The following is a 15,681-nucleotide window of genomic DNA, read 5'->3' as shown; positions in this document are numbered from 1 at the left end:
TTATTTATGGAATTGAAAATCATAGGAACAACCATATTAGAGTTGTCTTGCTGGCTCCCCTGGCCAAGTTTGGCTGTGCTAGCTAAAGTGAGTAAAAAGTAAAACTCAGGTGTTACCACTGGTTTTTATTCCCTGCTCCTAGTAGAAGGAGAAAGGCCCAAATATTCCTAAAGGTTAGCTTTGAGTGGGCCCAAAGTGCTAAATGTCTGCAGTGCTCTTTTTTCCAGGGTGGAGAAAAAAATGGTTAAATCAGTTCCCAGGGTGAAACAAAGCTTTAGATAAAACAAAAGGGAAAGAAAGAAGAGGCAAAAAATTATCTAGCTATTACTGGGCAACCATGTCAGTTGGTGCTTCTCAAACTTAAATGGTGTATAAATTATCTGAGGATCTAATTAAATTGCAGATTCAAATTTAGTAGGTCTGAAGAGATTATTAGATTTTGCTTTTCTATCTGGTTCCTAATTGATGCTGATGCTGCTAGTCCATGGACCACACTTTGAATCTAAATCACTATCTGTGAAAAAAATACAATAAAAAATCAATAACAAAATATGGCTAAAACTCTTAAACACTAATTTTAAATAAATAATTTAAAAATAATCCAGATTTTAAACGAATCACTTCTACATAATCTCTATGTTTAAAAATAAGGAGATTTATTGAATTATTTTTGGGAGAATTAGCAGAATAATCATAAATTGTTTAAAACTAAAGAAAAACAAAAGTGGTACTTATAAAATAACTGTAAGTTAGCTAAAGTAGTATTAATAGGAAAATAAATAGACTTTAAGTACATACATAATAAAGTTTAAAAATTAAAAATTAATTAACTGTTTTCCTTTCAAGAAAGTAGTAAAAGAAGAAAAAATGGCATTAAATAAGTATGTATCATTAATAACTTTAAATGCAAATTGATTAAATGCTCCAATCAAAAGACATAAGGTAGGAGAATGAATAAGAAAACATGACCCATATATATGCTGTCTACAAGAGACCCACCTGAGGGCAAAATATTCACCCAGCCTGAAAGTGAAGGAATGAAAAAAATATTCCATGCAAATGGAAACCAAAAAAATGCGAGTAGCAATACTTATTTCTGACAAAATAGACTTCAAAATAAAGACCATAACAAGAGACAAAAAAGGACACTATATAATACTAAAGGGATCAATCCAACATGAGGAAATAACCCTTATAAATATATATGCACTCAATATAGGAGCACCTAAATATATAAAAAATTTCTTGGTGGATTTTAAGAGGGAGATCGATAGCAACACAATCATAGTGGAGGACTCTAAAACTCATTGTCATCATTGGACAGATCATCAAGACAAAAAATCAACAGGGAAACAGAGACCTTAAATGAAACACTAGTTCTAATGGATTTAATTGACATTTACAGAACATTTTATCCCAAAGCAACAGAATACACATTCTTTTCAAGTGCACACGGAACATTCTCAAAAACAGACCACATATTAGGGCACTAAACAACTTTCTGCAAGTTCAAGAAGACTGAAATCCTATCAGGCATCTTCTCAGATCACAATGGCATGAAACTAGAAATCAACCACTATAAAAAAACTCAAAAATATTCAAACACATGGAGGCTAAATGGCATGTTATTAAACAATGAATGGGTTACCAATGAGATCAAGGAAGAAATCAAACACTTCCTGGAAACAAATGAAAGTGATCACACAACAACCCCAGATCTGTGGGATGCAGTGAAAGCAGTCCTGAGAGGAAAGTTAATAACATTACAGGCATACCTCAAGAAACAAGAAAAAGCTCTAATAAACCATATAACACAACAACTAAAAGTATTAGAAAGAGAATAGCAAGAAAAGCCCCGAGGAAGTAGAGGAAGGAAATAATAAAGATCAGAGCAGAAATTAATGAGATAGAGCCTAAAATAATAATGTAAAAGATCAATGAAATCAAGAGCTGGTTTTTTGAAAAGATAAATAAGATTGATGCATCTTTTACCAGACTCACCAAGAAACAAAGAGAGAAGACCCAAATAAATAAAACCAGAAATGAAAGAGTTGATATAACAACTGACTCAACAGAAATACAAAGGATTGTAAGAAAATACTATGGACGACAATATACCAACAAACTGGACAACATAGGTGAAATGACAAATTCCTAGATGCATACAATCTTCCAAAGCTGAATCAGGAAGAAGGAGAAAACCTGAATAGGTTAATAACAACTAATGAAATTGAAGCAGTAATCAAAAAACTCCCAGCAAACAAAAGTCCTGGACCAGATGGATTTACAGGCAAATTTTACCAAACATTCAAAGAAGAATTAACACCTATTCTATTCAAACTATTCCAGAACATTCAAGAAGAGGGAAAACTCTCAAGGTCTTTTTATGAGGCCAGCATTAGCCTCATCCCTAAACAAGATAAAGACACTACAAAGAAAGAAAATTACAGACCAATATCCCTGATGAACATAGATAGTAAAATCTTCCACAAAACACTAGCAAACTGGATGCAGCAATACATTAAAAAGATCATACACCACAATCAAGTGGGATTTATTTTAAGGATGCATGGCTGGTATAATATTTGCAAATCAACAAATGTGATACATCACATAAACAAAGTGAAGGACAAAAATTGTATGATCATATCAATATAAGCAGAAAAAGCATTTGACAAAATCCCGCACCCATTTCTGATAAAAACTCTCAGCAAAGTGAGAATAGAAGGATCATACCTCAACATAATAAAGGCCATATATGACAAATCTACCGCCAACATCATACTCAATGGGCAAAAACTAAAACCATTTCCCTTAAAAATAGGAACAAGACAGGATTGTCCCCTTTCACCACTCTTATTCAACATAGTACTGGAAGTCCTAGTCACAGCCATCAGACAAGAAAAACACATAAAATGCATCTAAATTGGAAAGGAGGAAGTAAAACTATCATTATTTGCAGATGACATGATATTGTACATAGAAAACCCTTAAGACTCCACCAAAGTACTACCAGATTTGATAAATGAATTCAGCAAGGTAGCCAGATACAAAATTAACATCTGAAAATAGATGGCATTTTTATACACCAACAATGAACTCTCAGAAAGAGAAACTAAAATATATGTATATATACCATTTACCATTGCAACTAAAAAAATAGGATACCTAGGATGTAACTTAACCAAGGATGTAAAAGATCTGTACTCGGAAAACTACAGGTCACTAAAAAAACAAATAGAGGAAGATATAAACAAGTGAAAGAATATACCATTTTCATGGATTGGAAGAATTAATATCATTAAAATGTCCATACTATCCAAAGCAATCTATAGATTCAATGCAATTCCTATTAAAATACTAAGAACATATTTCACAGAGCTAGAACAAATATTTCAAAAATTTATATGGAACCAAAAAAGGCCCCAAATAGCTGCAGCAATCTTGAGAAAGAATAACAGAGTTGGAAGGATCACTTTACTGGATATCAAACTATGCTACAAAGCCATTGTAATCCAAGCAGCCTGGTATTGGTACAACAACAGACATATAGATTAGTGGAACAGAACAGAGACCCAAGAAATGGATCCATGCCATTATGGTCAGTTAGTATTTGACAAAGGAGGCAAGAGCATACAAAAGAGTAAAGACAGTCTCCTCAGTAAATGGTGTTGAGAAAATTGGACAGTTACATGGTAAAAAATGAAACTAGTTCACCAACTTACTCCATACATGAGAATAAATTCAAAATGGATAAAAGACTTAAATGTAAGTCACGATACCATAAAAATCCTGGAAGAAAACATAAGCACTAAAGTCACAGACCTCTCACATAGTGGAATTTTCACTGATAAAACTCCAAAGGCAAGAGAAACAAAAGAAAAAAATAAACAACTGGGATTACTCTGCACAGCAAAAGAAATCAGCCTCAAAATAAAAGGAAACCCCACGGTATGGAAGAAAGTATTTGCCAAGGATGCATCTGATAAAGGGTTAATATCCAAACTATATAAGGAACTCATACAACTTAACAAAAGGAAGGCAAACAACCCAATTAAAAAATGGGCAAAGGACATGAATAGACACTTCTCCAAAGAGGACATACAGATGGCCAAGAGACACATGAGAAAATGCTCAATGTCATTAATCATCAGAGAGATGCAAATTAAAACCACAATGAGGTATCCACTTCACACCTGTCAGAATGGCTACCATCAACAAATCAAAAAATGACAAGTGCTGATGAGGGTGTGGAGGAAAGGGCAGCCTAGTACCCTGCTGGTGGGAATGCAGGCTGGTACAGCCACTATGGAAAGCAGTATGGAGTTTCCCCAAAATATTAAATATCAAACTGCCATTTGACCCAGTGATTCCACTTCTAGGAATATATCCTAAGAAACCCAAAACACCAATCAGAAAGAATATATGCACCCCTATATTCATAGCAGTTCCATTTATAATAGCTAAGATCTGGAAATAGCCCAAGTGCCCATCAGTAGGTAAGAGGATAAAACAGCTGTGGTACATTTACATCACGGAATACTGTTAAAAAGAAGGATCTCTTACCCTTTGAGACAGCATGGATGGTTGTGGAGAGTACTATGCTAAGCGAAATAGGCCAGTCAGAGAAAGATAAGTATCACATGATCTCACTCATATATGGGATCTAATGAACAAAATAAATTGATGAACAAAGTGGATCCAGAGACATAGAAGCATGAAATAGACTGAAGAATCTCAGAGGGAAGGCAGGGGTAAGGGCGTCAGGGTAAAAGAGATTAACCTAAGAACCTATATGCATATATGCATAACCCATGGATACAGACAATAGTGTGGTGAAGACCTGGGGTGGGGGTGGGGGGAGTGCAGGGAAGAAAGGGTCAATAGTGGTAAAAGGGAGCATCTATAATACTTTCAACAATAAAGATGAATTTTAAAGAATCTGTAGACTCCTAAAACTAATGAGAGGTTTTGGGAATACTGCAAGATACAAGATGAATATTTTAAAAAACCCAATAGCTAAATGAAGGATGTAGGTTGAAGTCTTTAGAGTAACTACTAAAGGCATATAAAACCAGTATATAACTTCCAAGCTAATGGTGGTGGATGGGAAGGAAGAATTATATTGTAAAAAAAATCAATCAAACCAAAATAAAATGCTGCTAAGGATATAGAATATTTGAATAAATCAATTAACCAATGACTTAATGCACACATTTAGAACACTTTTCATCACAATGCATAATAGACTTTCTTTTCAAGTGCACAAAAGACATGTGATAAAATTGACCAAATTCTGGGCCATAAAAGAAGCCTAAACAAATTTCAAAGAAGTAAAAGAATACATAATATGTTCTCTAACTATAATGCAATACAACCAGAAACCAATAACTGGAAGATAATTACTAAATTCTCATATGTTTTAAAATAAAAAATATACTCCTATGTAACCCATGGGTAAAAGAAACAAAAACAATGAAAATTAGAAAATATTTTGAACAAAATAATAACAAAAGCATATAAAAACTTGTGGAATGAAGCTAAAGCAATTCTTAGAGGGAAATTTATAGCTTTAAATGCGAATAGAAAAGAGAAAGGTTAAAAATCTGATTTAACCATCCATCTCAAGAAGTTAGGGAAAGGAAAACAAATTAAACCAAAAAAAGAGGAAGAAAGGAAACACTAAAGATAATAGTAATTCATTAAATAGAAAACAAAACAAACTATATATATGTGTGTGTGTGTGTGTGTGTGTGTGTGTGTATATATATGTATATATATATATGATAAATAAAGCCAAAAAACTTGAGAAATAAAATTGAGACTAATAAAATTTAGAAATCCCTGTTGAGACTAATAAAAACAAAAAGAAATGCCACTATAGATATTAGAATAAGATAATATTTTTAACAATTTGATGCCACGATATTTGAAAATTTAGATGAAATGGATGAATGCTTGGAAAAATACACCCTACCAAAATGGGCAGAAGAATTAAAATTATAAAAAATTCCACATCTAGTAAAATTGAACCATAATTTAAAAACTTCCCCACAGAGAAATTGAAGCTAATATCCCACAATGAGGTCAATGTGGCTTCACTAGTGAATTCCACCTCATCTTTAAGGTAAAGAATGTCAACTTACCCAAACTCATCCAGAGAATTAAAAAAGAGAAAACAGAAGATAATTTTGGTTTATAAAGCAAAATTAGAAAAGAATGCTATGAGAAAAGAAAATAATAGCCAATCTTATTCATGACATGGATAAAAAAAATCCTTAAGAAACAGAATCTAGCAATTTATTAAAAAATAATATAGCACTACAAAATTGTGTTTATTCCAGGGATGTAAGGTTGGTTTACCACTTGATAATCAATCACTGTAATCAACCAGATTAATGGAATGGAGAAAATCATATTATCATCTTAAAAACTCAGAAAAGGCCTGGCCTGGGTGGTTCAGTGGTTGAGGGTCAACCCATGAGCCAAAAAGGTCACTAGTTCGATTCCAGCCATGTGCAGCTCAATCCCCCGTAGAGGGCATACAGGAGCCAGTTGATCGATGTTTCTCTCCTATCAATGTTTCTATCTCTCTCTCTCCTTTCCCCTCTGTCTAAATCAATAAAAACATTTCTTAAAAACCTCAGAGAAAGCTTCTGATAAAATTCAACATCCATTCATGATTTAAAAAAACAACACTAAAACCTCTTAGCAAAAGAAAGGAATTTCTTAATCTGATAAAGAGTATCTAAAACACACATGTGATGCGCGCACGCGGAAGATCCTTAATATAATTGGTGAGATGTTGAAAGCTTTTCCTTTGAGAGCAGGAAAAGAACAAGGATGCTTATTACCACTTCTAACTCAACAGTATACTGAAGGTTCTGGCTAGTGTTAGGGGGAAAAAAGATTGAAAAGTAAAAATACAATTTGTCATTTTTATATGATATAATTGTTTACCATAAATCCAAAAAATTTACAGATAAATTAGTAGAATTAATAATAATTTAGTGAAGTTGCTAATTGCAAGGTTAATAAAATAAATTGCATTTAGAACAACAAAAACAATTAGAAAAATAAAAATTTTAAAGGGATATAATTAATAATTGTATAAAAATATCAAATATCTAGGAATATATCTAACCCCAAATATACAAGTTTTCTATGCAGAAAATAAAAAACATTATAAAGAGAGATTGAAGAACACCTAACTAAATGAGGGGCTATCTACTCTCATGGATGGAAGACTCAGTATTGTAAAGATTTCCATTCCCTTCAATCTGCAGATTCAATGCAATTCTAAACAAAATTGAATTGTGTGTGTGTGTGTGTGTGTGTGTGTGTGTGTGTGTGTGTGTGTAATTTGACCAGCTGATTAGAAAATTTATATGGAAATACAGATACTTAATAAGAACCAAACAATTGTGAAGAAGACCAAGATGGGTAGACTCCCTTGACTGGAAATCAGGAATATTAGAAAGCTATGATAAGTAAGATAGTTGCTCTACTGGCATACAGGTAAAGGAAAAAGATCAATGAACAGAATAGAAAGTTCAGAATCAGACCGTGTCCGGCAGAGCAGTAAAGAAATGAAAGTCCAATCAGTGTGCTGAAACAATTGGATAGTCATATGGAAAAAGATGAAACTTGGTCCTTTCCTCACACCACATACAAAAAACCATTTCAAATGGAATGAGCCTTCTATAAGATAATATAGGAGAATGCCTTTTAAACTCATCAGGACACAAAAACATCTTACAAAGAGAAAGAACGATATAGCACATGGACTATGTTAGAACTAAAGCTTCTGTTAACCAAATGATACTCATAAGAGAAAAAGAAAATTACAGTGCAGAAAAGATTTCTTGCAATACATGTAACAAATAACAGAGCTGAAAATCCAGAATACATAAAGAATCATATAAGTCAACTGGAAGAAAAAGAGCACAATCCAGGAGAAAAATGGACAAGGAAATGAATCAGACTTTACAAAAAAAGACACACAAGTGGCTAATAAGTCTATGAACACTTTCTCAATCTTATTAGTAATCACAGAAATGCAAATGAAAGCCATCATGAGATACAACTATAGACCCACCCAATGACTAAAAATACAAAGATGTGGTAAAAATGTGGAATACAGAACTTTCATACATTGCCAGTGAAGTAGAAACTGGCAGGTTTTGGAACACAGATGACATCATCTATGAAAGTTTGAGACTCATTATGCTAAATGATCAATTATTGTAGTCCATGGTATATACTCAACAGAAATGTGGGCACAAGAAACATGTATTTCATAGCAGCATAATATATATGAGTAAAAACTGGAAGCAATCCAAATATAATAGAAAAAGTTTCCCTTTGCAATGCCAATATGCCTAAGAATAAATTTAGCAGAAGATACTCAAGACCATCACGAAGAAAAGTAAAATATTATTGAAAGAAACAAGATGGTTCAAATAAATAGAAAGCTATTTGGTATAACTCAATATTGTCCATTCTTTCAAATGAATCTACAAATTCTACACAGTTCCAATAAAAATCCTAAACTTATTTTATTGTAGAACTTGAAAAAATATTTCTAAAATTAAATGTAAAAGGGGACAAGAAAATTCTGTTTTTATCAAGATATATTATAAAGCTATAACAATTACAATAATGTGGTATAAAGAATTTAAAAATAGTCCCAAACATTTGTGAAACCTTGGCATATGGCTGAGAACAGATTACAATTCAATGAAGAATAAATGAGCACGCAATAGATGGTGTTGTGTTAGGACAATTGTCCATCCATATGGAAAAAAACACCTTCCTCCCAAATTCCAATGAGATTAAAGACCCAAATGTAAAAAAAATTGAAACTTCAATATTTTATAAGTAGACTATCTTTACTCAGTGTACAGGTGGATTTCTTTAACATGACAAGCACAAACCACACATACAAAAAGACGGATAAATTTCACAATGTAAATTATGAAAGTCTATAAGACAAAATAAATCACAATCAAATTTAAAAGACAACACAGTGGTAGAAGAGATTTTCAATATTAATTACTAACAAAAATTTAGCATCCAGATTATTTAAATAAGTCTTACAAATCAATAATAAAGTACTTGAGTACCACACTACTGGTAATGTGCAGGTACCAAGCAATGAGAGCAAAACCAATATGAATGAAAACTTGAAAAAGATGCTGCTCTGGTGCATACCAGCTGAATACCAGCCCTCCAAACAATCCTAATGGAAAACCAATGAAAAGCACGTGAACACAGAGCAATATAAGTCCCCTCTCAACAACAACAACAAATTTTAATTAGAAATGAACGCTTTCCTTCAAGCAGGGACTTAGCTTTAATGAACAGAAAACTGAAGTCAGTTGCATACGCTATGAGCCATGTGAAGTGCCATTTTTGTACACGAAAAATAGTTAAAAACTGGCAGTTCCATATGGTTCAACCTCTATATTTTCTATTTATCCATGTATTGTAATTTGCCAATATATACAGAATATTTAACCTGTAGAACTAACACTAAAACTTGCCTACTACTAATGGACTTGAAACTAATTTTCAGGTAAAACTAAAACTTGATTCTACTCAGTCATATAAGACGATTTTAAAGAATTGTGTTTTCCTGGAATTCAATATAAAATCTAGCAAAAATGTAATTCCTTGTTAAAAATTGTGAATTTTGCTTAGATGACTATTAAAAGTCTAAAGCTAAATGAGAGAAAACCTAACTCAAATTAGTTGGATTTACAAATGGCTTTAAAAAACTTTTTACCCCACCAAAATCAACTTCTTAGTATCATTATACTATAAACATTTCAGATAATTTTTGATTTATGAAATAGTATTGCTGTTTGCTCCTTTAACCTTAAAAGGTTCTTACAAAGTTAAAGAAAAATCTTAAATAAAATTAAAGTGCTTTGACAGTTTCTAAAGTTAAACACAGTTTTTATTCTGACTGATATTTTGGCAAATCAAAAATGAAAAACCCCAAATAGTCAATAAAGAAGGGAAAGTATGCTCAACTTTTCTTAGTTCTTTTATGCCTGTTTTCTTTCCTTTCTTCTTCTTTCTCTATCTCCCTCTTTCCTTGTTTTCCTCCTTAACAACTATTAATACTGATTAAGTATGTTGCTTGTTCTTGTACTTTAATATATTTTTCTAATTTATTTAGAAAAAAGAGAAATAAAAAGGAAAAATGTTTTTACCTTTGCCTCCCTTACAGTGAATCACTACGATGTTTTTATCATCTTGAGCCATCCAATTTTGTACTTCTTTGGAAAATTTCACCATCTCACTGATTTCAAATATAAGATTTTTAGTTGAATTAAAAGACTTCCAAAGTATCAAGCCCAATGTAGTTAGCCCTCTTCTGACAGCCAACTTGGCATAGCACTTACCTCAGAGAGGGGACATTGTGATCATCAATCATGATTCGATGGACCCTGTAATGGAAGTACTTAGGATCATAAGCTCTTTCACCTAAAATAAATGATACATAGGTCATAGCTGTATACCTAATAAACATAGTAAATTATCAAGTTATGAATGTTATATTTTTCTATTAGAAATTCCTAATTCACCTTAAAAGGATTTTTCTGACTGGCTCCTGCTAGACTAAAAGGCACTTAAGGGTCTCAAATACATAAAGATAGTAGTGGTTTGTCCATCTTGAGTAACCTAAGCTCAACTTATTTTGATTTGTTTAGTAGGCTTTATTTTTAATTTTCTAGCACGCTACGCATTACATTATGCTAGGGTAGTTAGACACCACAGAGCAGAAGCAAATATGGCCAATAAAAATGCTTCCTGAAAATGTCTAATATACAGGAAGAGAAAAAAATCAGAAGAGGCGGAGCAGTAAGCTGGAACACAGTGTTTTTTACAGGGTTTTTCGTGTAGAGCCATGCTCTCCTCATGCCCCACCCCTAGTGGGTTATAGAATGCATTTGTTGAACTGTCTATCTTCAAAACACAAATTGGCAGGAAAACCAGAAATATTTTCCTAAACCTAATACCACTAGAGTAAACTCTTCCTAACATGGCTCCACCTCCACTTCCAGCTCCTGCCTGCCCCACCAAATAGGGTCGGCACAAGGGGGAGATTTTTTAACTCACTTCTCACCACCACCAAATACTTATGATTAAATGAAATGTAAAAATTGAATCATCTTCTTATATGTAATGATCTACTTTCTATCTATAGTAGCAAAATATCTAGTCATGCACATACTGCAAAGATTGTAGACTTGATAGTGATTTCGATGCTTGGTATCCAGAAACCGCACAACTTCCTAAGAAAGATGGACACATATCTTACATATATCCACATGACAACAAAACCCATTTTCTAGGAATAACCTAAAATGGTTATTACCTTTTATTCACTTGTCTCTCACTTAGCACCTTTTAGGGGAGATTCAGAAAATATGAGGTTATGTATATTCCAAATCATATCTAACCCACTGATGGTTTTCAAAAACTCACACAAAGTTGTGCTTAACCACTTTGATTGGCCTCTACTATAATTGCACAGTGCTTAAGCTACCAGAAAAAGAAATTAGATGGTTAACTAGCTTTAAGTAAATTTGTTCCAAATCATTAATTCACAGTAATATATGGTTCTTATCTAGATCTAATCCTGAATTGATATGTCTTTTAAATAATGATCTGGATATTACAATATACAGAAACACTATTTAGATAAATAAATGCAAAAAAAATATGATATGGTTGCTTTTATATGCATGATAGAAAGAAACAAACATATCAACTTTTATGTAAGTGGTAGCAATATGGAGACTTTTTTGTCTCTTGTGTTTTCTTATTTTATAAAATGAATATATGTGCATGTGTGTACATATATACATACTATGTGCATATATGCGTCACTTTTAAAATAAATAAGTAGTGATTATTTTTAAAAAAACAGTTACTTTACAGCACTAATATATTTCAGCAAACTTATCCATCTGAAACACACACACACACATGCATGTCTCTGTGCAACAAAATAAATGACTATTAAAAAGTTCAAAAATTGACTAGTATAGTACCCTAAGAGCAATGTTTACTGGCTTAATATTGAGAAAAATAAAATTAAGGTATCAAAGTGATGAATTTGTTAATTGGTTAGTCCCTGTCAAGTCAAAAAGATAAACATTCTAAGTCTGCATAGTACTGGGGTAGGGAGGATAAGTAGTCTTATTTACTTTAAAAAATTCATGGGATCCTAGATGAATTGAGGAATGAAATATAAAAACTCACAAATATCTCTAAGAAATTTAAGTGAACATTAGTCACTTTTTTGGATGAGGAAGAACTAAGTGTTAAATCAATGGAAAACTGACAGATTTAAGTGTGAATTCATAAAAATTTGAAATTTCTGTTTTAAAAATGCTTCAGTATAACAGAGAACAGGGGAGAAGATTTCTCAGTAAAATTGAGTGAATGGGGACTATGCCTAATGTAATCTATACATTAGTTATACTAGTATAAACTAATAACTCATTAACAACAATTGTAATCCCTCACCCTATAGTAAATGGGCCCAAAACAAATAAATTCACAAAAAAGAAGATCCCCTGGTTAAGAACCTACATAAAGAAATATTCACCCTCACCAATAAAGAAGTCAAAGCAACAGTGAAATGCCATTTTCACCCATGAAATTAGCCCTTTCCTTTTTAATAAGAAAATCCAATGCTGGCAAATATGGCATGAAAATAAAACCTTTGACTTATTGCTGATAGAATCCATTGGATTTGGCAATATATACTAAGAACCCTAAAATATTCTTACTCTTCAACCAGATAATTTCACCCCTAGGAATCTATCCAAAAAAAGCTTTGTGCCTTCCTTGCTTGTGTTATTGAAAATAGTGACACCTAAATATCCAACATTAGATGTTAATTACAGCACTAATGAAATATCATACAACCATTAAAATACTGTCCTGAAACCTTCATTCTCTCAACAAGTAAATATTTTACAGTGGTTAATTTATGTGCAGCCTTCTTTAGTATATCCGCATATAGAGACAGTATTTGCTTTTTTATGGGAAAATTAATGTACATGAATGTTAAACTTCAGGGACATTTAAAATCACCTTCATATTTCTCTAAATGTATAAAAAGTAATCTTATCGATTTGATTTTTTTCCAGGAGTCCATCCTTGCCTCAATATGTAGGCAATTTACTCCTGTGTTTTCTGGTTTAAGTAGTTTACCTGAAGACTCCGAATACTTCTTACCCAAATGAACTGAAGAGAGACATAAAACACCTAGAGAAAACTTAAACTTTGCCAAGAAAGTACATTTTGGGGATCACAATCTGTTACCAGATGAACAGTTTCTGTCCTTGACCAGGATAAAGAATATTCAGTTGTACCACTTGTGAAATTCTACCATTGACTCTGTGTACTACTATTCAGTAATGTTCAAAATATAACCCTACATGACTGCTTAGCATTCTCTCAGGAGTTAAGTATGGCCAGATCCGAATCTTGCACCCATTAGTCAACCTTGATTTAAAATAGCTATAGGTGGCTTTTATCTTAAAAATGACAAAAGCATCTCTGTTCAGAATACACTGTTATCATTGAACGTGCAACCACTGAAGTAGTTACATTCCTAATTCTCAGTCTCCCAGGTAACTGAACTAATAGCTCAGACTTGACCCTGCACTTTGGCAAATGGTAGGAGTAAATATTAATATGAATAGTAGGTATGCCATCAGGGTGATTTATGACTTGGATTTTATGAAAAAAGATGATTATCTCTTCTTCAAATATGCTGATTAAAAATGGTAAAGGGATCAATGACCTATTAGAACTTTAGCAATATTCCAAGGAGATAACAGTATAATAACTGATAGAAACCAATAGCCTAGAGATCAGTCTAGAAGCCAAGAGTAATATCTTTGCTTTGATTTACATGCTAAATGAAGTTTTGACTTCTATTTAACACCCCAGCTAACATTGTTTTGCTAAATTGATATTTATCACCACCAAAACTACAGAAGAGAATTGGCTCTCCCATCCGGCGTGGCTCAGTGGTTGAGCATCTACCCAGGACTCAAGAGGTCACGGGATTTCCAGTCAGGGCACATGCCCCTGTTGTGGGCTCAATCTCTCTATCCCTCTCCCTTTCTCTCTCTTTAAAAATAAAAGAAAATTGGCTCAATTTAGGCAATCATAATTAACTCACATTTATCAGGTCAACCTACTGAAAAAACAATATTGACAATCAAGGGATGCTTTATCCATAAAGATGGATTCTGGCAATTTGGAGATGGTTGCCCTGAAATGCCATAATTTATCTAATAGACCCTGGTCAAATTACTCCATAATTATTCTTATAATATTCAAAATTAGGAAAGAGAGTGGAAGAATCATGTTTTACTTATAAATAGCATAATCTGAGTAAGATATGGTTCAGACCCTCCTCCTTATGGCCTTTTTGAATATTTACAAAGGGATTTTATACAACTGCCCAAGTCTCAAGTCTCTGAATATGTATTAGTAGTTGTAAATTTTTTGCATATATAGAATTGTTTCCCTGCCCAATTCTTCAGCTTCCCTGTATCCACCTTATAGTGCCCTCTCACTCTAATATTGGGCTTCATGATGTAAGCTGATTTGGTCAATTAGATGATACAAAGCAGAGGCTTACAAAAGCCCTTGTAAGATTCTACTCTAGCTCTTGCCTTTGCCATCACCATGAGAACACATCCAGGCTAGCGCAATGGAGAATGAAGCCATGAGTTACCCCAGACACCCCAGCTAAGGTCATTGTAGACTGGCTTATAAGGACATTTTAAAAAAGGAAAATTGAAGGTCAATCTTTCTCTTTAACTTATACACAAATTCTAAATAAAATATTAGTAAATTGAATCTAGGGATACATAAGAAGGATAATACTTTAAGACCAAAGGTGGTTTCTTCCAGGAATAAAAAATTTGGCTTAACATTTGAAAATCTCAACAGAAAAATATTTTATCTCAATAGATGCAAAAAAGTATCTGATATGTTCAGCATCATTTCATAATTAAAAATTCTTAGCAAACTAGAAATAAAATATTTTCTTAATCTAGTAAAGATAGCTACAAAAAGCTTCTAGAAAGCATCATTCTAACAGTGAAACACAATTCTTTCCACCTAATTTAGGAACAAGGCAAGGCTCTCTACTCTTACCACTTCTATTCAACATTACAATTGAGGTCCTAGACAATTCAATAAAGAAAGAAAAATAAATAAAAGCTATAAGAAGTGGGAAGAAAGTAGTAACTTTACATGATTGTATACATAAAATACCCCAAATTAATTATTAAAAGAATGTGTGAATTTTTGAAGGGTGCTGGATATACATACAAAAATCAGCCATATCACATATATCAAACAACAAATAATTAGAAAATAAGATTTTAAAAATGCCATTTAAAAGCACCAAAACCCATCAAGAAGGAATAAAACTAACAAAAGATATGCAAAGCCTTTATAGGGAAAACATTGCTAAAGGAAATTAAAGAAGTCCTAACTAGGTGGAAAGATAGATATATTATGTTTATGAGTTGGAAGACTCAGTATTTTTAGATATTGACTCTCCCCATTAAGCTATATTATCCATGTCATCTAAGTTAAAATACCAGCAGGGTATGTGTACGTGTGTGG

The 15,681-nt window shown here is 32.7% G+C and overlaps 1 protein-coding gene across 1 annotated transcript in view; it reads right to left on the bottom strand.

Moving 5' to 3' along the window:
• The window catches only part of LOC107537560 (phosphatidylinositol 3,4,5-trisphosphate 3-phosphatase TPTE2-like), an 86,007-nt gene that overhangs the window by 28,151 nt on the left and 42,175 nt on the right, over positions 1–15,681 (bottom strand). Inside the window, exons 6-8 of the mRNA XM_087813737.1 lie at positions 11,246–11,306; positions 10,413–10,494; positions 10,221–10,309 (exon numbers count right to left, since the gene is read on the bottom strand). Coding sequence (XP_087669863.1) covers positions 10,221–10,309; positions 10,413–10,494; positions 11,246–11,306 — 232 coding nt within the window. The remainder of the gene's footprint in view (positions 1–10,220; positions 10,310–10,412; positions 10,495–11,245; positions 11,307–15,681) is intronic.

This window comes from Miniopterus natalensis, chromosome 2 (genome assembly GCF_054644295.1).
Source record: "Miniopterus natalensis isolate mMinNat1 chromosome 2, mMinNat1.hap1, whole genome shotgun sequence".
NCBI lineage: Eukaryota > Metazoa > Chordata > Mammalia > Chiroptera > Miniopteridae > Miniopterus > Miniopterus natalensis.
Note: the sequence above shows the minus strand (reverse complement) of the source record. Positions and strands in the feature narration are given on the sequence as shown.